Raw genomic sequence first — 27,883 nt, 5'->3', positions numbered from 1 at the left:
TGATGTAACATTGCATTATGTTTATTTTTGGATCTACAGTTTATGACATAGCAATTGAAATAAAAGCGTCACGATATCTACTACTGCCACTGTACTTAATAACAAGGTGGCACAGCTTAACAATCGAAATAAAAGCATCACTGTAGCAAAACCCAAACAAAATTGCCGTGTTTCTCTTTTTTTTCCAAAAATGAGCAAATACATGTTATTTCAAAATAACTCCTTTTCTGTTGCAGTTAGCGTTTCATATTGTATTAACAAATAGGAAATCGTCCCTTCCGGTCATTTTGGCGCAAGTTCCAACTCTCTAGCTCTTGCCATATTCGTGATAAGGCCAAAATAGCAAAATTTCGCTAGCTGACACACCAAGATGACGTCATAAAGAAAAAATAACGCCAATTTTAAAATCAGTGACGAAAATCCAGTCAGAATTTGACCCGAACTTAATTTTCTTGAAAAGTGGGACACCCTAAGTAGGCTAACAATAGAAAAGATTGACAAAAGGGTATCAGTAATTCATCGAAGATTGATTATAACATAACGAAAACTTTTATTTACAATTTTAAAGCTGTCACTGATTAGGAGTTCTTCTGGCTGACTTTCATGATCACCTAAAAACACAAAACAATAATGGTAAAAATAATAGAGCGACGATTGCCTTAACTTGCATATTAATCTTTCATTTAATGTAGCGCAAACTAAGAAGGCTGTAAGCCTACAACCATGTGAAGCTCCTTTCAAGTAAACAACAGCAATTGATTTGTTCACCGGCACCTGTAAGTAGAACCTAAAAGGTGGTAGAATATGAATGATAACAATAATCTACTCACCGATTTCACTTCGGTATACGGCTCGAGGCCGTACGAGCCAAGTTCTCGACCATAACCAGACATTTTGTAACCTCCGAAAGGAGTTATCGTCGAAAATACATTGTAGCAGTTCACCCTGCAATATAGATGAAGTGTGAACATTGAACAACTACATAACGGAAGAGTGGGTGGAAAAGTCAGCACCACCTGCATCATGTGTTATTGAGATAAAACCGGTGTGATATAATCAAAAGTAGCCTACATTCTGAACTTGGTATCTAAAACAACTTGTGTTGAAGGTCTGCAAGGATTGAACGTGCCTTAGATAAAAGGTGTTTGAACAATCTAAACCAATAGTTACATTGGATGAAATATTGATAGGTGATATCAGCAGTCTAGTTTAAATTGGTTACTAATTAACAGCTCAAAGCAGCGGCACAGGCTTACCAAATAGTGCCAGCCCTCAAGTTGTTGGACACGGTGATGGCTTTATCAAGGTCTTTGGTGAACACGGCAGCGGCAAGACCATAGATTGTGTCGTTAGCCCTGCGAGTCACTTCTTCTATTGTCTTGAACTTGAAAATTTGCTGCACAGGTCCAAAGATCTGAAGCAAATAAAATCGCAAACTTAACAAAATAACACGTGCGTGTTGCTGTCACCAAAACCAACTAACAATGTGTTTTACAGAAATTCATGGGCTTAAGCAACTTCCCCTGATGATGATGATGGCGTATGAGCGATCTTTCCAGGCTAGATTGGAGGGCAGGAAATCTTCAGCCACTCAGCAGTCTCGTCGTCCAGGATTCTCAGACCATGCGCACCGTGTGGAGGCCGGTGGGTTAGGCAGTGGTGGATGACATGGTCTGCAGTCTGTTCCGTGGCACCACACTCGCATTCTGATGAAGGAGCCAGGCCCCACTTGTGCATGTTCGAACGAAAGCGGCCGACGCCAGTTCGCAGGCGGTTAAGCCTGACCCACGCAAGCCTTGCGAGGGACATCCCCGGTGGATGGGGATCGGCGTCGGGTATAAAGTCACGGAGCGTGGAGGTGTGATTTTGCCACTCCGTGTTCCACATGTGGTTCGTCCAGTGTGCCGCACTTAAACCAAGTTCTTCTGCGTTCTTAAGGAGTTGTTGTGCGGCAGGCACAAAGGGGCGTCTTGATTTCAGTCGCTGCTTTATAGGTGGTGGTCTCTTGAATGTTGCATGGAGAAGATGGTACGGGTCCAAAGCGCGGCGAGCGAGAGAAATCGTGGCTCCTTTACGGCGTAGCTCAGCGGGTTGGATGCCTGCTAGGATGGGTAGGCAGTCCGTTGGAGTGGGACGCAGGCATCCAGTCACAGTACGCAGTGCGTCGTTGATGGTGGTATCAATCTGGTGGGTGTGAGAACTACGACACCAGACCGGTGCGCAGTACTCAGCGGTGGAATGAACAAGGGCTAGGGTGGCTGTACGAAGAGTTTTAGCACGAAAAGTTTAACTTCCCCTTATAACTTCCTTTAAGATGCATTACTTCAAATGACAAGAAAACCATTTTGCAAACCTCTACTGAAAGGTGTTGCATCGTTATATCATAAAAAGTTAATCAATACTTTGTAGTATTTCATATTTTACAGAGAACATGCGGCGGTACATTTGTGCATGCTGAAAATTGTATATTCCATGGTGAAGAAGACATTCGCTAAGTTGTATCAACTTAGGTAATTTTAATATAAAAGTATTGTTTTATAAAGTTGGTCACCTCTTCCTTTGCAATGCGCATGTGATCCTGTACATTTGCAAACACAGTTGGCTGAATGTAAAATCCCTTATCTCCCCATCTCTTTCCTCCACAGAGCAGACTGGCTCCTTCTTCCTTCCCGCTTTTTATCAACTCTTGGATCTTCTCAAATTGCTCCGCATCGATCTTAATTGTTCAAACAATAAAAAAAAGTTAAACACGTAAGGCAGGCCACATACTTGGAAAAACTTTGAAATGTCCAATTGCTACTTTATTCAAAATTTAAAGCGATAGCTATGACGTACAAAGCGAGCAAATTTTTTATGAATGGCATACTTCAGTTTCAGCATACCTGACTTGTACATCAAAAAGTAACTCAACTTTTTTACATGTTACAAATGAAAGATTGTATTAAGTAATTCGTGTTGAAGGACTTCAGATTGTGTGGCACTTAGGTTGTCTACAAGTTGTTCTTTGATTGGGTGAGGTCAAGGATAACAATAAAATCAAAGAAACAATGAAGAAAAGAAACACAAATACTCCGTCACTTGAAAGAAAAACGATCTTTAAAATTGACTCATAACTAGGGCGATTTTTTGTCTCTAAAGTTACTTTTTTTGGGTTGTACCAATTAACTAAAGAAATGTAGAACCAAAATTTCATGGTTGGTGGGGTCAATATTTAAGAAATAATAAAGATACTAAAAGTCACTTTTTGTGCTTCTAGGTTACTTTTCATTTGTTAGGTCACTTATTTTTTGCACATTTTTTTTGCCTAATTCCCCTATTTATGTATCTTTCATCACTACTGGAAAGATGAATTTACAGTGTATGTATACTATGTAGCCTAATGCCAAGACTTTTAGTACATCTTCTAGTATGGTATGTATTTTAGGTGTGTAGAAGCCCATGCTTGTTCGTATCGCGTGTATTCCCGAAAATTCGTAAACATTAATTTTTTCGATGAAACAAATTGTGCTAACTATATTTAGCCCCTTGTTTTCTCTGCAACAGCTAAAGTGTTTAATTGACGTTTGTCTATGGAATTGCGGCCGTACTCTACAATCTACGTGTACTTTTTCGCAAAAGTAAAGTCACCTTTGTGAGTTTTTTGCGTTACAAAAAATTGCCCTTCTAATAACGTTTGTCTTGATATCAGCTGAAATGTTGATTTAATAGAGCGTGCAAACTTTAAGGGTCGAATGCACCAACAGTGATTAAACTGTATTTAACTTAATCTTAAATTAAACTACAATTAAGTGAGACTTTGGTATGCACCAACACCAAGGGCTATTTAAACCATGATTAAACTGTGATTAACTAGGAAGTTAAGTAACAGAGCTAATACAGCTCTAGAGTAGGTTTAAAGTTTGATTAACTTTCCAGCAAAGGTTTCTAGTACTGGTATTGTATTAGTTCTTGGTTATTGCAACATCAGGCTGCACCTTTTGAACTACGGTATGGAAGGTGTGATGTGTGATAGGATTAGAATGACCAAAATGTAATTGTAAAGGTTCTTCACTTTTCATGGACAGCAACTGATTGAGCTGAGGTTATGGGTTGCTTGCCAAAATTTGGCTATTGTAGCCAGGGGTGCCGGAACAATTTTCGACAGGGGGGTGCAGGATTATGAAAAAAGGGCATTTTTGTTGCTGAAAGGCCAATTCTTTTAAAAGTTTTAAGATAAGATATAGCGATAATGCTCATCTATCAGCTCACTAAATTGAGTAATGAACAAGTGTCCGGTATACAAAGAAAGGCATCATGCTTTGTTATAATGATGTAAACTACTGACTACTGTGTTGCAGAATTTTGTGCCGTGAATATTATTTTGAGGCAAAAATAAAAGATTATAATTAGGCTAAAAGCGAATAGCAGAAATTGTTATTGCAATATGTGCAGTAGCTTACCGGCCCCCCTGATTGTAGCATATGCTCTATTACTGATAGCTTGGTGTGGCTTTATACCTGTAATACACTGTCCCAGGCCTATAAAAAATTGTTTAACAAGCTGTTTTCGAATAAGGACCTTCTGCTGATCCTTCTTTTAGGATGAAACAAGCTGTAGAGGTTTTAGGGAGTATGTATGATACCGTAATAACTATATTTGATATATTATATGCATGTGGCTGTCCATATTTTAGAATTCAATGATATGTTATATAGAACTATTTCTATGGTAGGAGTTGTTGTATAACATAGATATACATACTATTTTAGACCCCTTTCTAGGGATGTCCCAAAATACATTGTCCCAGGCCTATTAAAAATTGTTTGACAAGCTGTTTGAACATATATATTTATATATGTGACTTCATATTTTGGCATTTCATGACATATATATATATATATAGAACTATTTTTATGGTAGGAGTTGTTGTACAACATACCGTACATACTTGATACTCATACTACATTGTCCATCCCTAACCCCTTTGCTTGTCATTAATGTTTACCTAATCACAGTGACCATGCACACCTATCACTTTGTATTTTCATTACATGTATGGAATTCATGTGTGACATGTATATGAATTCATGTATGGAATTCATGTGTACAATTAGATACAAAATAGTAATAACAACATGGTTGATGCAGTGAATGTAGTGGATTCTGCTAAACTTGATGCTGAAGACCTCACAAAGCGAAGTTTGGAAGCAAAGGTTTCAGTGCTTGCGAATTCCTCTCCGAACTAAACTGGATAACACCCTTCCCATTATAGTCGCAACTGCTTGTTTGCATAATTTTGCTGTTCGCCGTGGTGAATTTTGAAGAATCTTCATCTCACGCCAACTCCAGCATAAAGAGCCAACAGCAACCCATGCCCACAGTTGGTGGAAACGCAATGAGACGGCAAGTTATCACTCAATACTTCTAAAGTAATCCGGTCTTGGAACTCATACACCAATCTTGTCACCAGGAGGACATGGGTTGTCAATATTTTTAAACTAAAGTAATATTATTTGGGTAGAGAGGTAAAGTAAAGTAATATTTTTAACGTAATTGATTGATTTTCACCCAGTGCAGTAAATGAGCCGGTTGCTGTTTTCTTTCATTGTACACCTGATGAGAGATCTATGAGTAAATACACAGCCAGCAAATCATTTTTTTACATTGATTTAACGTTTACAGACGTTGAATCAATGTAAATAGTGGTTGATTTGCTGGCAAGGTAGTAGTTTTTTCTGTCTGTTTTAATGAAGTTATGAAACCATGGCTACAGCTACCTGGTGTGTTTATTTCTAAATTGTTCTGTATGAATAACAATTACGAACAGCGAAAAGTTACAACCATTCAATTGTACATATACAAAATGTTATCACTAGGGCGATTTTTTGTAACCAAAATGACTTCAATTTTGCAAAAAGTAACCAAAAAGTAACTTTATTCAACGAAAACAAGAAAGCGAAAGAAATGGCAACAATTCCGCATAAAAAAGCATCTAAATTAGTTTCAATTTGTACTCAAATCAGAATTACACATTCAACTTACACAATGTAATGTTTTACATTCTCTGGGAAGAAGTTTCTGTCAATCGAACACTTTATACAAGTTAGCTGTTGCAGGAAAAAACAAACACTTTAGCTGTTGCAGGAAAAACAATTGGTTAAATATAGTTAACACAATTTGTTTGATCACAAAAATTTATTAACGAGTTTTCGGTAATACACGTGATACAAACAAGCATGGGCTCGTGCATACCTAAAATCCATACCATAGTAGAAGATATATTAAAAGTCTTGGCATTACTGTACATAAAATGTAAATTCATCTCTCCAGTAGCAATAAAAGATATACAAATAGGGGAATTAGGCAAAAAAGTATGCAAAATAAAGTGACCTAACAAATAAAAAGTAATCTAAAAACACAAAAAGTGACTTTTGGTAACTTTATAACATTTTAAACATTGACCCCCCACAACCATGAAATTTTGGTTATACATTTCTTTTGATAATTGGTACAATTATAAAAAATTAACTTTGGTTACAAAAAATCACCCTAGTTATCACATAAATACTTAAACAGAGTAGCAAAGCTCAAATTTGTTATTTTTTACATTGCTCGATTTGTGCCTGTATCAGTTGTTCAGCTAATTCAAATTTTCTTTTTCGGTGTCATTACTCTTTTGGGGTGGACCACCGCCAGTGGTGAAGCGTTCTTGTTTTGCTTGGGCCTTTATGTTTGTCCACGACCTTCAAAGCGTACCCTCTTCTTTAACTGTCAAGGTTGAGGCACCATTAAAATCTTTGGTGAGTTCCCGCCAGGCATCATTTTTGTTGTGTATAGTCACACCATCAGTCTTCTTGCATTCAATAATATTGCGATATGTTGCAATGCAAGTGAGAAACAGATCTTTTTCGTGTGGAGAAAACTTTTGCGAACGTTGTTTTGACATTTTATAAATGAATTATATAAATTTAACAGTCAAGAAAAAATGTTGAAATATTTGTTCTACACTGAAATACAAAACAGTAAAATAATGTAGTCAAATCATTTCAGAAAAATTTATATTAGCCCAATGTTTATGAAAATAAATTTCTAGTTGGCAGTTGTGTCTTGATGAAATGCATTCCATTACATCCACCTTAACATCTAGCCGCCTGACCGGTGAGAGCGTCTGCTCGATAACTGTATGGTTCCTTCGCTGCTTCCAGTCGTCTGTTGTGTTGCATGTGCAATTGCAGTGTACTGTATGTTGTCGCAATGGGTGTAAAATAAAACATGTTGTTTTTAACAAAGCCTGAGCAGTACCGTACTGTAAACTGGTCTGGACAGTTTAGCACCCTGTAGTCTTGTAGTGGCATTGCCAGGAGTTTAAACAGCAAGGAGTCAATCCATATAGATGGACCCCCTCCAGTGTGTTGACTTAGGCAACCCCAGTAACAGGTGAAGGCCTCCCTCAGAGAATTTTGAAAAAATTACATTATATTTAGTTCATTCTGAGTATTTCGAGCACAAAATGGTCAAAAACAAGATAAACCTCTTTCAAAATGCAACGGTTTCTATCAGGGCCATTGAGAGAACATTTCGGGCCCGGTACCAAGCAAAAATCCAGGCCCCCAAAGCTTTGAAAGCAAAGCAACTTGCAAAGCGACCTTGCACAACCGTCGCTGACCCTTGAAATGCCCTTTCAAAACTTCTTAAAAAGCATGAGAAATGGTTTCTTGATATTAGACTGTCATAACACCTCTCCCATCCCAGGTTAGGAAACACTGTTCTAAGTGGAATTGTCTCAAAGATTCACTTTCAAATTTCTGATGAACAACCTTGTAGCCTAACTGCATCTGCTAAATTCAGCTGATTTCAGGCTGCTTCTGCAATGTAGTGAAAGTTACGGCACCCCAACTTCAGTAGTTAAAACCAGGGAGCACTTTAAAAAGGTGTTTCATTGGCACCTGACAAAAGGGCTGCTTAGTAGGCTACCTGGCTCAGTACATATTACAGCAGATATTATTTCGAGCAAATTTGTGAATACCGGTCCAGCTTACGTTTCTACCAAATAATTTATCAGCAAATATAACGCTTTTTGCCATTGCTATGAACAAATAATGTATGTAGGACGTAGGTACCTTTTTCTACCACTGAACTGTACTGAACCCCAAACAAATACTCATTGCTAGAGTTATGACTCAGCAAAAACCATCAACAGTCTGATTAAATCATTGATTAGCTAATCATGCACAAAATTTTGTTGGTGCATACCAACAACGAATTAACTTTAATCACTGTTTAGTTAATCAATGGTTAACTTTAATCATTGTTTAAGTTAATCATTGTTGGTGCATTCGACCCTAAGTATACTTAAGCTAAAAGCAAGCAGTAAACATTTAATCGCACATGAAATCACATGCATGACATTTTGCGTCATGACGTCACATGAAATCACGTAATTATTCGAGCCATGTCTGTGGGCACTGGATATTTTCTATTCCAATGGCCTCAGCAACTTTTCAAAATATATTTTACACGTTAAGGCCTATTTACCTCATCACTTATTTTACGATTTATCCTCGATTTCAAAAATATGTCGCAATCACCTGCCATCCCCGGAAGAAACACGGAGTAAAGACATGAATTACAACAAAGCCTTAGGCCACAGAATGTAGGATACAAGCTTGTTTATGGTTTTCCAAATATAGTGATAGCTAGCCATAGCCTATGGACACAAAAAAAAAAGAGAAAAAATTTGCAAATGGGCCCAAGGTTAAAAGCTACTAAGTAAAAAGCATTTTCGCAATTTCAAAGTTGCTGTACAAGTTAATCTACAAATGGAATTAAATCTACTAACGGAATTCTTTACTCACAATGTAAAAATCGTTGATGAAATTGAATACGCGCACAAACGAAGTTGTGACGTACACTGATTGTATTTGGTGCTAAGTGAGACGCCAAAAACACAAGGATCCAAACCGAAACTATGCTATGGTCAGTTTAACAACAACCAAACAATCTGACACCGAATAAAAATAAAAGTTCCCCTTGAAAATGATTACAAAATGATGTCGAATCCATGCAAAACATCAATTCTTTCCCTGAGATAAACAAGCTAAATATAGACTTATTGTGCAAAGTCTGCAGGCTCACCAAATGAACCTTGCAACTGTTTGAGATCATTATCCATGCAACAATGCTGGCTCAATTATAATGAGAAAGGTAAAATAACATTCCTCCAGAGCAACCAACCGTGTCGACAAAGACAAGTCATTTTTCGAGCAAACTCTTTTCTTAAGCTGCATTAAGCAACTCCACTCAAAAGGGTTTTGTTTGGTTGAAAAGGGATATTTTTGTGCTGACCGATAGCAAACCTCCATAGTTGTTTAAATTTTGAGACAAAACGAAATACTTTTACTTCAAAAATAATTGATTAAACTACCATTCAACGTTTTATAGGCAGAGAAAACTTTTTCTCGAACCCTAGAAAATTTCATGATCAGATCACCGCTTCAATGCAACCGCTTTTAACAAAAAAAAACCTTCAGCGAGTAATGTCGGTCTGGAATTGCATCCGGGAAGTGATTTTCTGATGTCTCTGGATTTATTAATGTTCAATTGAACACTGAAAATATGTCCTTATAATGTTTGTAATGTATTGTATTGAGTTTAAATTTAACCGTTGTTATTGCGTTCATAAACGTAGTTGCACTCATGAGAATTTAATATTCGAAAACGCGTTCTGCAACAATGTTTTTTGCACTCTGCAATGCCTGATGCAGATTTATCTGTAGATTTCCATCACGAATTGAAGCGGTGATCTGATCATGAAATTTACTAGGGTTCGAGAAAAAGTTTTCTCTGCCTATAAAACGTTGAATGGTAGTTTAATCAATTATTTCTGAAAGTTCCTTGGTTTCATATTATCTGAATTTTACTTCAAAAGATACTAAAACTCAAATGCAACTAATTACTTAATCATCATGGATACGCAATGCAACGACCATTACTGTAAACAAAGTTGTATTTAAGTAGAATTCAAGACTAATTTCGAGTCACGAAAAGCAATGCAATAAATTTGTCTCCGTCGGAGTCTTCAGGGTAACAAAAGAGTTTTTAAAAAATTATTTAGAGAAGCCAGATATGGAAATAAACGTTTTGTTTAATAGACCGTGTCATTTCTTAGCAAAGCAAAAACAATTAACTTTGCATGGTAATTGTTTGGAAGCTTAGCAAATACATCACCATATTGTTATTCATGATAGAGTGTGCTGTGTTCACAAATTACGCTTTTCAAAACGTTATGTTTCAAGCTGAATTGCATAATTTGAACTTGACATATTTATTGATTTCAAAACTTTACGCTATGGACTTTGAGCAACTAGCTTAAATGATAAAGAAGTATCCCCATTCATGCAAAAAAAAAACACGAAAAAAACGTTTAACTAAAAGGTTTGAAGAGACGATATACCTGCGGACCCTGTTCAACACCGGCATCGAATGGAGATCCAAGAGTTCTGCTGTTGGCCCGAGCAACACTTCGCTTCACAAACTCGTCGTAGATGGATTCCTCGACGAATATCCTCGAGCCCGCACAACAACATTGACCCTGAGAAAAAATTATAAGAAAATGAAGACCTACTTTTATAGGTACCGTACACAGTTTTTTGTACACTATCTAGCGGCCTAGCCTATAACTTAAGGCTAACTTGAGCAGGAAAAGCCAAATATCTCAAACATTGGCGGTTTAAGTTCAAACGTTCTGAAAAGCAATAAACAATTCGATCTTCTCCTTGAGGTTTTGGCCATTACTTTTCAAGATCTCATGACCATCTGTATTGAGCGTGGCGTGGCAACGCTTGGCGTTGCCCGTACAAGTGTACAATTGTAATTGTATACTGTACTACAAATTTGTGGATGATCGTCCCTAGAAACGGTATACACTAGTATACAATATATTTAATTAATCCAAAACATCGTTCTTCTTGCAAATCCAAAACCTAAAAGTTTGCGCTCAAATACAACAAAGCCACACATCTCTCTCATAATGATCTAATCAGCTGCTGTGTTCTTTAGATATGAGGTAAGACCTATAAGGCAGTAAAGCTATCTTATAGCCAAAAGTATGCAAAAGTTATCTGCAAAAGTTTGGGGTTGTTCGTAATAAATATCATGTGAACAAAACATTATTTTTAGAAAAATTCAATGCACTCCTGCTGTTAGTAGTTTGAGATATTAATGTTTAAACCTTAACACGGAATTTTAATTGGTATTTAAAAGCGGAAGTATTTTCAAAAGTTTCTATTTAATGTCTCACGCCATTTTAGTAGAAGTTGCACGAAATTTCATCAGCGACATTTCTGGGAACTTTTTACTCAGCAATCCTAAGTTCCGTGAAACATCTCAACCTCTTGAATGATTGCTTATTTATGCAAACTGAAATAAAACCTGTATGAGCAAAAGCATCATTGTCTTAAGCAGAAAAAGCACGACTTCTTCGAAAAATGGGGCTGACCAACGAGATATAACACAATGAGTGGAAACTCACTCTTCTCTAAGTGTTTCTCTTTTATCTCTCTCGTTTCTCTACGTCGTTCGTTTCATGGTTCACTGCTTGCACATGGAAGGCTACAGACTGCGGCCGTACGGGTGTACGGCGTGCTAAGAATGCACTAAAGCAAGGCTAAAGTGACGGCGAATACCACGAAGCAATTGGACTGTTCCGACCATAGTATTATTGTTAGGTGGTTTAAAAGTTTATTTTCGTTACCGCTTGTCGTTTCAGATTATTGTGTGAAATTGTGAAGTAGGTTAATCAGGATGTTACAGGTCAATAAGCAGGGTAAATACATAGGCTCTTGCTAACAACAATATTAAATTAGTATAGGGTAGCAAAGGTCTACGAAATACAATACAAAACGACTGACTGTAGGCTATAATGGTTATCAAAATTTATCTTATCCAGCTATAAACAACCAACAGGGCTAGAAGAAGTTTGGCTTTTTATAACAGTGCAATGAAAAACAGTCCTGATAATTTAACCATCGAGTATCTTGTGGAAATAATCGAAGATGAAGAATTTCAAAGTATTCCCATTTCAACGAGCGCGTCTACACTACAGTGCAACGTGAATTTGGGTAAGAAAGCGTTTCAAAGGACCTTGCACCTCTAATTAAATTGTCCAGTTGTGTGTTGAAAGCTGAATAAAATTGTTTGGATATATTATCCGGTATTTTTGCAGATGTCACTTATGTCCGAAAACTTACAAAACCACCGGGGGATTGCGTTTTCATGTCAACTCAAAGCACGCTGGAAACACATGTAATAACACCAGAAAAGGTATGGTACTACAGTTCCGCATATTACCTGCCTGTAGACCGGCAAGACAACTTTATAGCCTGAATCGTCCATTTACACATTGTTTCTAGGTCTGGCGACGACGGATCAACGTTAAAATCTGACTGCAGTCAGCCACTTGTGTGTAACAATTGCTGTGGTAGGCATATCCAGTCTGCCAAATTAAAACATATCGCAAACATTGCATCTATTCAACACCTGCCTACGTTGAATCGACGTAAAAAGGGGAAATTGTTAGACCACATTCCAGACGTCAAAATAGCAAAATGAGGCCCCTAATTTCTTGAAACGGAGGCCCATACCCCCTTCAGGTTGCAACTAAGACATCATATATCGCGTTTTCGTTTGTAGAGGGGGCATTGGTCCCCCTGACCCCACTCTCGGGAGCCCTGATTGTACTGAATAGCGTCATTACACCAATATATAATGGAAACATAAGCTACCGGGACGCATCTTTTGAAAATGTACCATTACATAGGTGTATAGAGGGAATGGACCAATCAGAGGGTTAGGGAAAAGGATAGTAATAATATAGTTGCTAAGATCGAGTTTTAGACCAACCAACATGGCGTAGAGAGTATGCTATTGGCCAGAAGACTGGAGGTCGTTGGTTTGAATCCTCTATTTTGGTTAAGATGTCTTTGATTTGGGAATTTGTAGACAAGTTTCCTTTTAGGAAACGTATTGTGGTACACTTTCAAAAGGTGCTACCGGGACATCCGCCACTACATGTAGTATTCATTACACACTTTGTATTTTTTTAGTGTCTGAATCAACAGTACAAAAGATGTGGTTACAAATTGGTGGTTTACTTGATAACTTCACTGATGCAGCTCTTCAATATTACATTCGTGCATTCGAATCCACCACAAATGGGAGCGAACTTTTTCACAAGTTTAGCTGTGATGCAATTGAAGTGATCCCAGGTTTATTTCATGGAAAACTTCAACGTATGGAAGCAGTGGAGCAAACAAGAAAATTGTTTGATGTGTTTCTGTGATGTGATATCAATCTTGTGATGTGATATCTTGTGATGTGATATCAATCATTCATTAATCTGAGCGGGATATAAATGCTATCATTATTATTATAATTTCACGATTCAACTAGCAACAGTGCAAGACTATAGCCTAAGGTTTTAAAAACATTGTAAGACTTACGACGCTAGTCTAGACGGCTTATTAGAAATTCAGGTCCTTCAAAATTGATTAAGTTGCTGACAGGCTAACAGTAGCCTGGCTGGGTTAACTTTAGGGCTGCACTAGAGTTTAATTTTAGGCTTCTGACAATAACATAATGTTAAATAATAGGTTGAAAATAGCCTAACATGTGGATAGCACCTTACCCATGGTACAAAACTATATTACTAATTAGCCAAGCACCTTAGGCGGTGAGATAGCTCAGTGGTAGAGCTCAACGCACATAAAATCGAAGGAACATCCCATCTAAAACTCTTGTGATGTCCGTTTAATCTACTGCGCAAGTGTCTGTAGTGAAGCGTGACGGCCGACACGTAAAACGGAGCAAAAAGAGGACTTTCCACTCATTGTGTTATATCTCGTTGGGCTGACCAAAGAGAATGCAGATCTGTTTGAATAAAGTATCCAGTTACAAAAAACAGCTTTTCAGCTTTGCACAGCAGTTTTACAAACTCGCTCGTTGCGATAGTGCCAATCGCCACCGTAAGATACATCTGGATTTTGTTTAAAAATTAGAAAATTCAGAATGGTGCTTGTTAGGAGACAGTTTAACCAATAATTTAAAAGCCGTACTGCTTCAAATGGCCAAGGAAATTCTATATAAGTCCACAAAGGTCACTTTGCTCCCACGAAATGGATATGATCAAAATCATCAGCCATAATTGATTATTGTGAGTGGATTTAAAAATCAAGATGCTAATGTTTTTACTTTGAGTCAACAAGGATGTGTTTATGTCTTCTCTGCCTATGGAATAGCAAAACAGAGGTTCAGCATTGTAAAAATGGAGTGGGCCCTAAATAACTGATATAAATGTTGGTGCAAACAACGTTTACAGTAGTTCATCAAAAAAACATTTCATTGTAAGAGATCCACAGAAAACAATGGATTGTAAAGCATTCACAAAAGTGCTCAACTTTGACAGCAAATTTGAGACCGAAGCATTCTGTTGCTTGGTGTTACAGATGACATAAAAACGAGGTGTACTTTACATAAAAATGTAATGTTACCTGATTGAAAAAGAGTCCAAAATGAGCAGTTTCAACTGCATGCTCAAGATCGGCGTCAGCGAATATCACACTGGGGCTCTTGCCACCCAGTTCCAAACTGATTCTTTTCAAGTTGGTCTTACCAGTAGCTTGGGTGATAATGTGTCCCACCTGTGAAAGACACAGTTAAAAATGTTTTTTTTTTTGCTATCTGTCGCCGAAATAAAAATATCAACTGAGTGCCGGAAGTTTTTATTCAGGTTACTATAATGACAATGTATTAACATTAAAATAAATGTTTTGTTGGGCTTTTTAGTAAATACAATTCTACACAACAAATGCTGCCTCATGGAGATTTAAAGTAACACCCAACAATCTATAGAACGATGTTGTTTAGTATAAACCAGTATTGCACACGGCGTGAAAGGTCAGCCAGAAATAAGCATACAAAGAAAAGCCAACAATAAGAAAATATCAAAGAAAGTAACAAAAGTTTGCTGCAAAGCGTGAGAGCTAACCAAACTACAATGGTGCTTTAAAAAAACATTCAACACTACAAACATAATAACGTCAGTATGCGTATTTTGGCATCGCAGTGTGACTAACGCGAGTAAAAATTTCACACCTCAGTAGATCCAGTAAAAGCCACTTTGTCAATGTCCAAGTGCTCGCTGATGGCGGCGCCAGCAGTTGGCCCATATCCGGGGACAATATTCACTACGCCTGGTGGAAAGCCAGCCTAGTAAAACATGAAAGCAAATAAATGGCAACCTGCTGCAACGAATACAAAGTATGCGAGTTGTTCAAAAAAGACTTGCAGGAAAAGCTTTGTTAATTAAATGTATGGGACTTCAAGAATGTGCTGATGGCCACATATCATTTTGATAAACATGAAAAGACGCAAATACACTACACACAAATGCCCGTCGCCCAGGGATGGTCAAAAACGTTTTTAGTCATTGTTTTTTACCCTTTTTTGTTTTTTTTTCCGTTTTATTTGTTGTTTTTTTTTTTCGTTTTTTATACTGCTGTATTTCCAATCGTGTCATACATTTTTTCAAGTAACAACTGTTTTCATTTATCATAACAAAAAATTGCAACAGAAAGTGTTGAATTACAGCTGCTGAATAACTTAATATAAATTAGTTTGCTGCTATTTTGACTGCAGGAAGTTCTGTGCATGTCAGAAGTGTGGTTGCATGCTCAGTGAGTGGTACTAATGAACCACCCAACTTCAAGTGCTCAATGATGAGGATGAGGACTGTTCGGTCCAAGTGGTGACCATGTTAACAGTCAACCTCCTTTGCTGCTTGTCTTAATCTCTTTTATTAGTTTGTGTATTTCTTCCATTCCTGTGATTGCATATAGACTATTATGAGGATTATATGGAGTGTTGTGATGTACTTTAAAGTCTAATTAGTGAATCTACAGTCTAGTCAACTGATACGATAGCTCAATGGGTTAGTACCCCTTCAAGATCAAGCGGCTCTGGTTTGAGTCTCGAGGTGTGCACTTGAGCAACGCATTCTAAGGACTGCTTTCCATTCAGCCGGGCTTAATGGATGGAATAATACCCGACAACAACACTTCTACAATCGGAAAACTTCCATCTGTCAGTCTCGGTAACCGGCCCTGCGTCAAGAGCCTCTACAAGTATGCAAAACTACCAGAAATAACCTATCAGGGCGTTGCCAGTCCGAGAAGAAAGATTCAAAAACCAACCAGGTTAACTTATCCGTAAAAAAGTGAGACAGTGCCTGAGTGCCACAATAAATTGACAAATTCACGTCCTTTCAATTAAAATTCATAAACTTGAATTTTGCCAATAGTGTGATACGCTAGGCCGGAATGGCCTGTTTCGGCTAGTCCGATTGGGCTAGTCCGATTCAGCTATTACCCTATTTGGCTACAGCTCGATTCGGCTAGTCCGATTTGGCTAGTCCGATCGGGCTAGTTCCCTATTTATCGGTTAGTTTGTATTCAGAAATTTTTTGAAAATCCAACGATAATCCTTCTGTAATCTAACAAAATCCTTCTGTAAATCCAACGACGCCTTCTGTTTATTTAGAGAATTTTGTATTTACAAGAATTTTATTACACAATTTGTCGTTTCTTTTGCATTCTATCCAGTGTTTACCTTTGCGTGCCTTCCCAGACGGCAAAATCCGTCATTTTTACAATGATTCAACGTCTGCAGACGTTAAATCAATGTAAAACTGGCGGATCTTACTGTCTGGGTGAGCCATGTGATAAATTAAAGCCTTTGGTTGCGTCATAATGAATTGTTTACCACAGAAATGTGTGTCACCGCGCAATAATAACGAAATTCTTGAAAACCTTTTCGAATGCGCTGATTAATGATTTTAATTGGGAAAGAAAGCCAGAAAGTAGACATTTTTTTATTCAGGTTAAGGTGAAACCACCTTATGTTGGACTAAAGCGCAAAGTAACTATCGAGTTGCCTTGCAAAGCGGAAGATCAAAGTTCGCAAAACCGGTCGTAAAGTTGATTTTGCCCAAAAATTAGGTCGTTGAAATCAATGCTTAATTACTCGTAACTTTCACGTGATATAGGCCTAATTTTTTTTGTAGTCAGAGTGTAAAGATGGAGGTTTGATATTATCGAATTGAATCGCCGGTTAATACTTACCGCCGGTTAATACACTAAATTGATGGACCACGCATTATCGTAAAAAACTGTCCGTCCGCGCATTTGCCAGTTTTTACTATATATGATTGATAATATATGACTTTGTTTTAGAGCATCAAATTTATGAGTCTTTACATATATTTTGAACAATAACACACTCGAACAACTAACAAGACACTTCTATTTATCTCATTAACCTCTATTGTTAATAATAAAAAATGTTGTTTTGATGTAAAAAACATATTTTAGACTAACCCAGACAGCAAAATGACGGATTTCGCCGTCTGGGAAGGCACTCAAAGGTAAACACTGGATAAAATGCAAGAATGCAAAAGAAACGACATTGTAGTAGAATAAAATACAAAATTCTCTAAATACACAGAAGAATCGAACATACATCTCTCTGTTATCATTTTTAATGTAAAAATTCCTTTTTGTGGTTCTTTTGTTTGGAACAATTCCAAACTGTGCTGTTGAAATTTGCGATTTTAGTTTTGGTCTCAATCTCATCATCATGATTCGGAGTAAGATCTTTGTTAAATGATTCACAAGCAGGGCCGAATTTAGCTGATGGGGGGCCCGGGGCACTTTTAGATCATGGGCCCCCCGTGCAAAAAATTTTTTGCGCCTAAGGCGCGAAAAGCCACCTTTACGTCTACAGTAGCATTAATCCAGCATTGCACAGCATTTTGCAGAAATTTCAAACGCTAAAAGAGAAAAAAAACAACACAAAAATCACATTTTTTCCACGTAGGGGGGCCTTTTAAAAGTCGGAGGGCCCGGGGCACCTGTACCCTCTGCCCCCCCGCCCTAAATCCGGGCCTGTTCACAAGGCTAATTGTTCTGTGGAGTGAGCATTCTGTTGCTCCGGTTTTCTTTGGTAAAGTTATGAATATGGAACGTACCATATCACTAGGGATGTTTCCGGTGTCATATGATTTAAGATCTCAGTGGTTAGGTCTAAGCCCCACTCATTTAAAGCTTCGATAATTTCAACTACAAAGGAAACGATATTGTGGAATAAAATACAACATTCTTTACATAAACAGAAGGCGTCGTTGTCGATTTTATGTGAGCAAACAGTTCAATTTAATAGTTCAAACATTTTTCGCTAAATTTCATTTCAATTGGTTTTTCTTTGTCGGAATGCGAAAGAAACCATATTGTGGAATAAAATACAAAATTCTCTAAATAAACAGAAGGCGTCGTTGGATTTACAGAAGGATTTTGTTGGATTACAGAAGGATTATCGTTGGATTTTCAAAAAATTGCCGAATAGGGAACTAACCGATAAAGACTGCAGCCAAATAGGGAACTAGCCCAATCGGACTAGTGGAATCGGGCTGTAGCCGAATAGGGAAATAGCCGAATCGGACTAGCCGAATAGTAGCAGAACCACGCTAGGCTATCCTTTTTTGATGATTTTATCACACTATGCATCCTTTTGGATCATTGGTGAAGTCAAAAGAAGATTCTAATTACGTTTAGTGACAAACTTGTATTTTGGTAACTTATCGATGTCTTGATTATTTCAAAACATTTATCGGCATGAGGGATGAATGAATGGAGTCTGGCGGTGCTTGACTTCCATTGAAAGTTCCATTTATGGTCCACCCAATTAGCTGCAGAGATGTTTTGTCCATCAGCTTTGTTGATCACAAGTTGAGCGGCTGGCACGAATGAGTGTCTTGCAACAATTTCCAGTCAACGTTACGAGTGGTCGCTAGGGGAAGCAGAGATCTTGGAATGGAGATGGTTGGGCTCCATTGGGCTCCAATGCCCGTGAGAACTCCTCCTATTTTTTCAAGATGATCATATTATAGACCATATGTCGGTAAGGAAGCAAACGAAGCAGCTTGCAAGTAAGGCTGTGGTGCCATGCAATAAAGTCCAGGGTTGGAGTTAGCCATCACACGATGTTAAAATTACGACTATAAAGTATTTTAACGGTATCTCATTCAACGAAATCAAGTTTTCTGTGCAAGTTCATTGCTATCATCTTCTTGAGCCATACTATTTGTATGTTTTCTTCTTATCCCGGTAACCGTCAAAATGCAAGAAATAAAGCTGGTAGGCTGACTGCTTTCAGTTGGATGTAGTTGGTCACCCAAAAATACATACTTTTAAATGCGTGAGTAAACTAGGCAAATAGCACAGTTATGGGAATGTTTTTATACTACACAATTGTAAATCCATTTGCTCTAAAGCTCTTTGGTCTAGTCTTAAATAAGAAAATGTGAGGTCATTGCTGGAGTAGGCCTACTTAATAAATTTCCACTCTTTGAGAGAATAAATGTAACTTTCATACTTTCGATCAGATGACACTTCACACTTGAGTTGTTTTTTGTTTGAGTTTGTTGATTTACCTTCGTCAGGCGTTATTTCAGGGTAATCGGTTGCAGTTTGTGCTAGTAGCTTATAAGCTTAATACTACGAATGTCAGGAATGTGTCATAAAAACTTGCCCCTAGGGCCATATCAAGCATGGTTTTAATCTTTTCTGATCTCACCTCCTTGATAAGCGAAGCAACGTATAGAGCTGTCAAAGGGGTTTGTTCGGCTGGCTTCATCACAACCACGTTGCCTGTGCACAAAGCCGGACCCAACTTCCAAGCTTGCATGAGCAGAGGAAAGTTCCAGGGGATGATTTGGCCACACACGCCCACTGGTTCATGCCGCGTGTAAGCAAAGAAGTTTCCGTCTAAAATGAAAAACAAACAAGTCCTGAAAATGGTGATATTCTTTCTCGGTTGGCATGGCTGCACGAAGCCAAACATGGCTGACATGCCAATTATAGGTTATACCTCATTAGAAACAAGACGAACAAAAAACATTTTGGACTGACTTCTCAAAAGTGTAGATGATTTTAAACCTTTACTTAATTCTAACCTTACATCGAATGAAACTTTCCTGCACCACACACGCGCACCTTTTTATTTTCACAATTCATTTCATGTTACGCTGGTGATGCATTGTGCGACAGAGAGAAACAAAACGTTTGAAGACGTATGTTTTTGCAATGCACCTGTCATCATCATGTTTAGTTTCGCACGTGCATCTATCTTATCGATGTATATATAATTTTCCATTAAACTTTGCAGTATATATCCTTTAACGATCGGTAAAAAAGACGAAAAGTGTGATTGGAACGGTAACTCGTAACGCTAACTAAAAGTGAGTTGCTTGTGTGCATTCCGAAATATTGATTTAACAACTTCAGTTTGACGCAGCAAAGACTTTGCAAACAGCCACATCAACTAATTCATACATGCTCACCAATCGGGATTGTTTCACCAGGATTTTTGTCACTCCAGCCAGCATAGTATCTAAAGAGTGATATCAAATTATGGCAGCATCAACACACAGACAAAACTATGCCAACAGTGCCTAATCAAACCACCTGATATTAAATCTAGTTGACTAGCCTGGTTACATTCACCTACAGAAACTTACACTTACCTATAACACTTTATAACTAAGTCCAGATCTGCAGCCCAAGCTATCGCATATGGCTTTCCATTATCAAGTGTTTCCAAACTCTAAATTCGAAGAATTTGTCAATACAACACAAAGATAGCATACCGTATAACATAACATATAGCGTACATTATTCTAGTACAGGGGGTGGGCAACGTCGTCGCGCATGTCACTGGTCAAATCAAAACTATTGTAAGCTGATTCTTTCTGTTGATATTATTATCAACTACTTCACAGTTCACACAGTAGGCTACTATCATTATCAAGGATAACTGTTTGTACTTTGTTACTGACATGGGAATCTATATATAACAAAAAGTTCAGTTTCTGTGCTTATTATTATTGTAACTGTCTCCGCCGCCAGTGTAGCCAAATCGTTTGGCATCCGCTGGCTTTGATCAGTCTTTCAACAAGGTTGATAGGATCTCCATTCTGTTTTGTCCTTTGCGATGTTTTGCAATCGATGGAGATGTGGTGTGCTGAGCAAGGATCCCAGGCCAGCTTTTCTGATGTCAGATCTCAGCAGTTGTAATAAATTGGTACGGTGACGTCCGGTTCGGCCTTGGTACTTTTTGCTGCCAATTATTGCAAATTCAAGGGCTTTCTGAGGAGGTGAGTCCTGGTGAAGTCTCAGAATGTGTCCAAACATGTTCCATCTCATGGTGGAGATCTTGCAAGACAATGGTTCACTGTTGCATATTTTGTAGAGATTTTTGTTCGAGATAAGACTGTTTGGCCAAGTATGACCAGTTATGACACGTAAATGTCTTCGATGACAGGCATCCAATCTTTCAAGACTTGCTTTGGTAACAGACCAGCTATTACAGTTGTAGATCATAATTGGGATGCAGTACGCGTTGTACAATCTTAGTCGCAACTGTAATGGGATTCTCGATCTCTTGCTCCATAGTTTCCAGTGTGATCTGAAAGCGACATTGCCTAAATTGCAGCGGGATTTGACATCGGCAGTGCTGCACAATAATGATCCCAAAAGTTTGTGTGTACGCCATTTTTCGTTTCCTCGAATCGGTAGGCTATCAGTATCAGTTTCATTTGTGTCTGCAAGAAATATGTGGGTGAATTCAGTTTTAGTCTCATTCATGAAAAGATTGTAGTTTTTCAGGTTCTTTGTAGCAATAGATTGTAGCATATCAAGTGGCTGTCTTTCCTCATCCAGAAACTCAACATCGTCTGCATACTCCATTTCCAAAGGCATGCATGTGTCAGATATAGGGGGGTTTGGTCTGGAGGACTGCTCTCGCACTGAGCTCAATGCTGCAGATAGGTAGCAGGTGAAGAGTATTGGGGAGAGGCTGTCTCCTTGAGGGGAACCGATGGTAGTCTCAAAGTTTGCGGACATTTCGTTGTTAATGCGCACATACAGTTTCGTGCCAGCTAGCAGGGCGCGGGTTAGTCGCAGTTCATCTTCATCACAGCCAGCTTGGTCTAAAATTTGAAGGATTTTTTTGCGTTTGATGGTGTCAAAGGCTTTGGACATATCTATTCCCATTTTGTGGAAGTCCCATTTTCTAGCCATTACCACTGAAACGAGCATACGTTGTGCCCAGACAATGTCAGCACAGCTTCTGCCACGTTTGAAACCGCTTTGGAAGGGTCCAGTGAAGCTGTCAATTTTGTCTCTAATCCGATGCAAAATGATGATGGAGAGGATTTTTCTGATGCTATTGAGGAGCACAATGGGTCGAAGATTAGCTGGTGGTCCTTTTGGTTTCTTGGGTTTTGGTATAGCAATTAGTATGCCTTCGCCGATGGTGTCTACTGGTTTGTGTTGTTTGAAAGATTCATTAATAGTCTGTGAACTCTGTGCTTGCGGTCTGAAATATTTCTATGGCATAATTTCGCCTCTATGATGCTGTGCCGTGTACCGTGCAGACGATTTCTCTGCGTATGACGATGACGTAGCGCTTGTACACACTGACGTCACCGGGAAAACAACTTGTGTGTCAGCTACCCATAACACATCTGATTGGCTAAGCAGCTAGTGACGTCATAAAAAGCAACTTTAAAAGTTGCTTGGACCCCAAAACCGTTGTTTCTGACAGGAGCATTTGCGTCAACTGGCATTTCTAGGCAAGACATGCGGTTTGTTTGGGACTTAGACTACTCACAAGCGCTACAAGTAATTCTAGTCACAAACAAAGTAATTTTCAAGTTAAAATAGACGTGATAAAAAGAATAAGAAATTAAATCTAGAATTCAGTCATTGTATTGCGCACAGGTTTTGCTCAGGTCAGCAGCACTGCTTTCCTTCCTTTCCCTCATTTCTAGAAATTGCAGTGACATGCTTTTTGGCAAGCCTTATGACTTGAATTTTAACTCTCTCTTGAAATGACGTTCATTTACATTGTCTTTTTTGCACAAATTAGTTCTGGAAATTTGAGGTGACATAAAAGTGAAAAACAAGCATATATATATAATCTTACCAAAGATACTGTAGTTATTACTCTCTAAACCCTTGACAGCCTGTTTCACCCGAAAAGGAGGATCATCAGAAGGTCCTTATTCAAATATCATGCATGCAAAAAAACTTTTAAAGTAGGTACAAGTTGACCAAGATGTAAAAGTATCATGTAGTAGGCAATTAAGCATCAATAAACATAATGGGACTCACAGACAAGTATTGTCGGTCGCGTTCAATGAGGTCTGCAAGACGATTTATGAGACGGCCTCTTTGTGAAGCATCCATTGTTCTCCAGGGTGATCCCAGTTTAAACGCTTCTTGAGCTGCTTTTACAGCAATATCAACATCAGCCTGGAAAGATATATAATAAATATAAACATTTTCACAAACAGAAACTCACATTGGTTGAGGACTGAGGTTTCCATACTATTATGCATAGACATACCGTGCAGCAAGGCTCAAAATCATTTGATATTGTTTAAATGAAAGCACTTTAGCCATGACCCGATGTGCAACAAAACATCATTTTCTTACATAGGCTAACAAATCACTGAAAATTAAAAATAAGGTTTTAACAAAGAGAAACAGATTTGTCATGTGACAGGACAATACTTTAAAGAATTTACACAAAATGCAATTTTGACAAGCTTTTGCAGCACTGTTTTAATTTTGTGAACTAATTATATATATACACTTACAGAGTTTGATCACAAAAACCAAGTGTATTTTAACGCATTCTCACAGTTTACAAGCTACAAACTTGAGTGCTCATGTAGCTCCAGCAAGCTTTACGTATTATACATCGTTTATACATTTTCTGGACGTTAACACTAAATATTAGTTTTGAAATCTGTGTAACCCTGCAGGGTGCTGGTTCCTTGTGGTTCATTTCTGTGATTTCTGTTGGAGTTTTTACTTTTTTTCACAACCCTTATGATTGGAATTCCACAGAATGATTGGCTGCATTCTTGCGATTGCATTACATATATTATACATAGTTATTAATTTTTTGTCTGTCTACGTTGTTAGTTTGTTATGTGCCACTTATAATCAATGTGTTCTGGTCGGGTCTGCTACTATTCGGTGAGTTCGATGCAGTGAGTCTGATTCGGTGAGTTCCTAACCTCTAACCCCTAATCCTAACCCCTAACCCTAAAACGGCAATGATAATTAGGCTACGGTACCCCATAATTTAAAAAAAAATTGAAAAAATCCCCCGTTAAGGGATTGGACTCACCGAATCGGTCTCACCGAAACGGGCCATTCCGGTCTGGTCACACATCTTTAATCAAAACAAGTTTTTTAAGCTGGAGCTACCAGCATTTAGTTTCACAATAATTCAATTTACTATGTAGCAATAGCCTATATAAAATATCAATACATACCAGGGAGTATAACTTAGCATATTATATATCTAGATGGCAGTACAGCCATATACCAGTAACAGTTTACAGGCTACTAACGTGCTGTGGTATGCATATCAGTTTTTAAGTTTAATTTTTATCAGGGTTCTGTTCTACGTTGTATTGATAGTATAATTTTGGCCGTCAGACCAGTCACCTCATTTTTGTTCTGATGGTATCATTTTTTTATTACTGTATTATTAAACAGCTATGCAAGAATATAAACATTGTTTTCGAGTCATCCGCACCACTATCGTGTTTGAGATGCCTCTGTACTAACTACAGCTCTGTATGGGGGGATTGCTACTGTGATGCTCCACTCACTATCTCAAAGCATAAAATGTTGTTCACCGTACCAATAAAACTAAATGATAGCCATGAAGGCTGTAAAAAAATTTGCCTAAAAATGTCTAGGCTAATCTCAAAACAGTGTTGTCTACCACTTTTTACTTTTCACAGGGCTGTCGATGTACACAAGAAAAGATCACAAATATAGACAGTAAAAAAATTAAAGCTAATTGGATAAGTCTATTTTTATGATACCTATCTGATATGATTAAGTTTATAAATAAGATGCACAAAAAACATACATACAAGAATTTACCTTATCTCCTTCTTGGACTTGACAAATTACTTCACCTGTTGCAGGATTAATTGTTGGAAAAGTTTTTCCACTAACTGAATTTTTCCATTCATTGTTAATAAAAACCTATAAAGTGAAATCCATGTCAATGTTGTGAGCCATCATAAAATTATAAAAAAGCTAAATTGGATTCTTCCAGTATTTTTCTTTAACTGGCTTAACAAAAAATGCAAAAATACTAGCCTCACAACTTAAATCAAACAGACGTGAAATCCATAAAACAACCGAGGCATTCCATTATATATAATTCAACAAATCCAAATAACCACTAAGTCTTCAATTTTGATGATTAAAGCATAATGTTATAGTATGTGAAAAATGCATCTCGGCAAAAAAAAAATTTTGAAAATTGGACAAGCGGTTTTCAAGATATTGCAATCTGAAGTTTTGTGGCTGTCACTAGGTGGTGCTGTTGATGTGCCCAATGTTTTTTGATTTTAGGGTTATATTTGAGGTAGAAAGTCGGTTGAAGCGTCTATTCCACCATTTTTCATGATGGGTGGACCAAATGCCAACCCCCAAATTTCCATGTGGGCAACAAGATATACCAAAAAAAGATTATGTTCTTTAAAGTTTCTTGCGTATACTTCATGATAATATGCTGTTTATTTATGAGACTTTTGTCCTTTTTTCACAATGCAGTCTTTTATCAAAGACTTGCATGAGAAGTTATATGATCTATTAGTGCAATATTTGAATGATGCGTGCTTATGATGTCACAATAACAAATTACAGATTTCTCCAAAAAACTTTTTTCGTTGTGAAAATTGCCAGGGAAAACCAGCCCTTGTTTCAAAATTGCAGTCAAATTTTGTTCTCCCGGGCAATTTTCACAATGAAAAAAAGTTTTTTGGGGAAATCTGTAATTTGTTATTTGTGACATCATAAGCAAGCATCATTCAAATATTGCAGTAATAGATCTTTGATATAAGTTGCATTGTGCAAAAAGGACAAAAGTCTCATAAAAAAATATTATACTATCATGAAGTATATGCAAGAAACTTTGAAGAACAGAAATTGTTTTGAGATATCTCGTTGCCCACATGGCAATTTGAGGGTTGGCATTTGGTCCCCCACTTTTTTAAAATGCCCGACAACTCCTTAGCTAATGCTTTTAGACTAAAATTGAGACCATTTTTGAAATCTGCATCATGAAAAATGGTGGAATAGACACTTCAACCAACTTTCTACCCCAAATAAAACCCTAAAATCAAAAAACATTGGGAACATCAACAGCGTCACCTAGTGACAACAACAACATTTCAAAACGCGATATCTCAAAAACCGCTTGTCCGATTTTCAAAATTTTTTTTTTGCCCAAGTTCAAATATTTAAAACAACAAAATATATCAAAACCAACACCTTTTGAAACCTAGTGGTTACATTTCTTTCTAAAATTTGTTGAATTATAATGGAATGCTTCAACCATGAATTCAATACCTGTATCTACAACTTTACTTGAAAAACATATATATATACAAATTTTCTTGGAAATTATCAAACTTAAACAGTCAAGCAAGATCAATATGATCAGTTAGTAAATGTTTTACATTGCCTTATCGCAGAAAAATTTTGCAAACCACATACCTGAGTATACTTGATTTTTGGGTTTTTGATTGGTGCAGGAGCAGCCATTTTTTACAATTTATTTGTAAACCTAATGAAATGAATGCAAACTTTTGTGCATAAAAAAAACAAATCTAAATTGAAAACATAACTGCTTCTTCTTGGAATTTTATCATCTAAGCAGAGTTTTTGAGCCATAGCCAAGACAAATATCGTATATTACATGCAAAATATAAATTCTAACAAACATAACTTGTAGCAAGACTCAAAAACCAAACTTGCCTGTGGCCTGGCTGGTAGTCAGCCTGCTGCAATTTGCAACTTGAAATGAAAGTATGAAACATTACATGAAACAATACAACATGGTTGCCAGGTGACCTTATGCAAAAAATGCCAAACAACTGGTCAAAAAAATGCCAAATGACCTAAAAAAATGCCAAATAGGCAAACCACTGCAAAGTCGAAGGTTTCTTCATTAATGAGTAATGAATTCGATGAAAAATGGAAAAAACTGTAACAAAGCTCAGCCTACACTTAGCCTACTGCTATTGCACAACCTAGCTATCTTCATTCTTGAGAGTACCATATTCTTTAGAAAAAAGATACAACCAAATTCACATATACCGTATCATTATTATCTCAGCTATTATCATTAAGCAGTATCACTTCATAGAATGCACGAAACAAATGAAGCCGACAGCTCAATTGGTTAGCGCGTCACTTCTGGAACGAAGAAACTTCAAGATCAAGCGGCGCTGGTTCGACTCTAGGGGTGTGACCTTGAGCAACGTATGTTAAGGACTGCTCTCCATTCAGCGGCATCAAATGGATGGAATAGTTCCCCGGCAACAAGACTTCAACAATCGGAAACTTCACTCTGTTAATCTCGGTGACCGGGCTTGCGTCAGTGATTCAAAGCCTCTACAAGTATGCAAAACTGCCAGTATTAAGCTCTTCAAGAAGCTTTCCGTCCGAGGATAAAAATTCAATCAATCAATCAAAGCCAGATATGAAATATTATTGAATATAAAGTTGTTTTCGTCACATTTTTGTGCAAAAAAGGTTCATGCAAGACTTGAAGATGTTACTTCAACCACCAAAAATTATCGGTACTAGAAAAAATATTCGTAAACACACAGTAGGTACCGGTAATGTTTACAAATCCATGTGAAATGTGTTCATTTGCCATGTCTATGGTTTTATTAAAATTGCCAATCACA

At 37.6% G+C, this 27,883-nt stretch overlaps 1 protein-coding gene across 1 annotated transcript; it reads right to left on the bottom strand.

Moving 5' to 3' along the window:
* On the bottom strand, window positions 1-26,815 carry LOC145771583 (aldehyde dehydrogenase, mitochondrial-like). Its single transcript, XM_082583291.1, has 13 exons — window positions 26,685-26,815; window positions 25,059-25,163; window positions 23,262-23,402; window positions 20,612-20,691; window positions 20,429-20,478; window positions 19,663-19,853; window positions 15,130-15,243; window positions 14,526-14,675; window positions 10,433-10,570; window positions 2,552-2,716; window positions 1,257-1,414; window positions 831-945; window positions 1-611 (listed from the first exon to the last, which is right to left on the bottom strand). The coding sequence occupies exons 1-13, from the start codon at window positions 26,730-26,732 to the stop codon at window positions 579-581; spliced, it is 1,488 nt and encodes a 495-aa protein (XP_082439417.1). The 5' UTR covers window positions 26,733-26,815; the 3' UTR covers window positions 1-578.
* Window positions 26,816-27,883: the final 1,068 nt, after the last annotated feature.

The sequence above is a fragment of the Aplidium turbinatum genome, chromosome 1 (genome assembly GCF_918807975.1).
Source record: "Aplidium turbinatum chromosome 1, kaAplTurb1.1, whole genome shotgun sequence".
Lineage (NCBI taxonomy): Eukaryota > Metazoa > Chordata > Ascidiacea > Aplousobranchia > Polyclinidae > Aplidium > Aplidium turbinatum.
The sequence above is the reverse complement of the archived record's forward strand: the minus strand, read 5'-3'. Positions and strand labels throughout refer to the sequence as shown.

Bases quoted from the DNA above. Each gene is read 5' to 3' on its own strand.
- LOC145771583 (XM_082583291.1), bottom strand. From the start codon at position 26,732: ATGGCTGCTCCTGCACCAATCAAAAACCCAAAAATCAAGTATACTCAG. The intron at 1,415-2,551 runs GTGACCAACTTT...TATTTGCTTCAG, and splicing joins TGCGCATTGCAAAGGAAGAG to ATCTTTGGACCTGTGCAGCA. The intron at 612-830 runs GTGAGTAGATTA...TTGTGTTTTTAG, and splicing joins CGTATACCGAAGTGAAATCG to GTGATCATGAAAGTCAGCCA.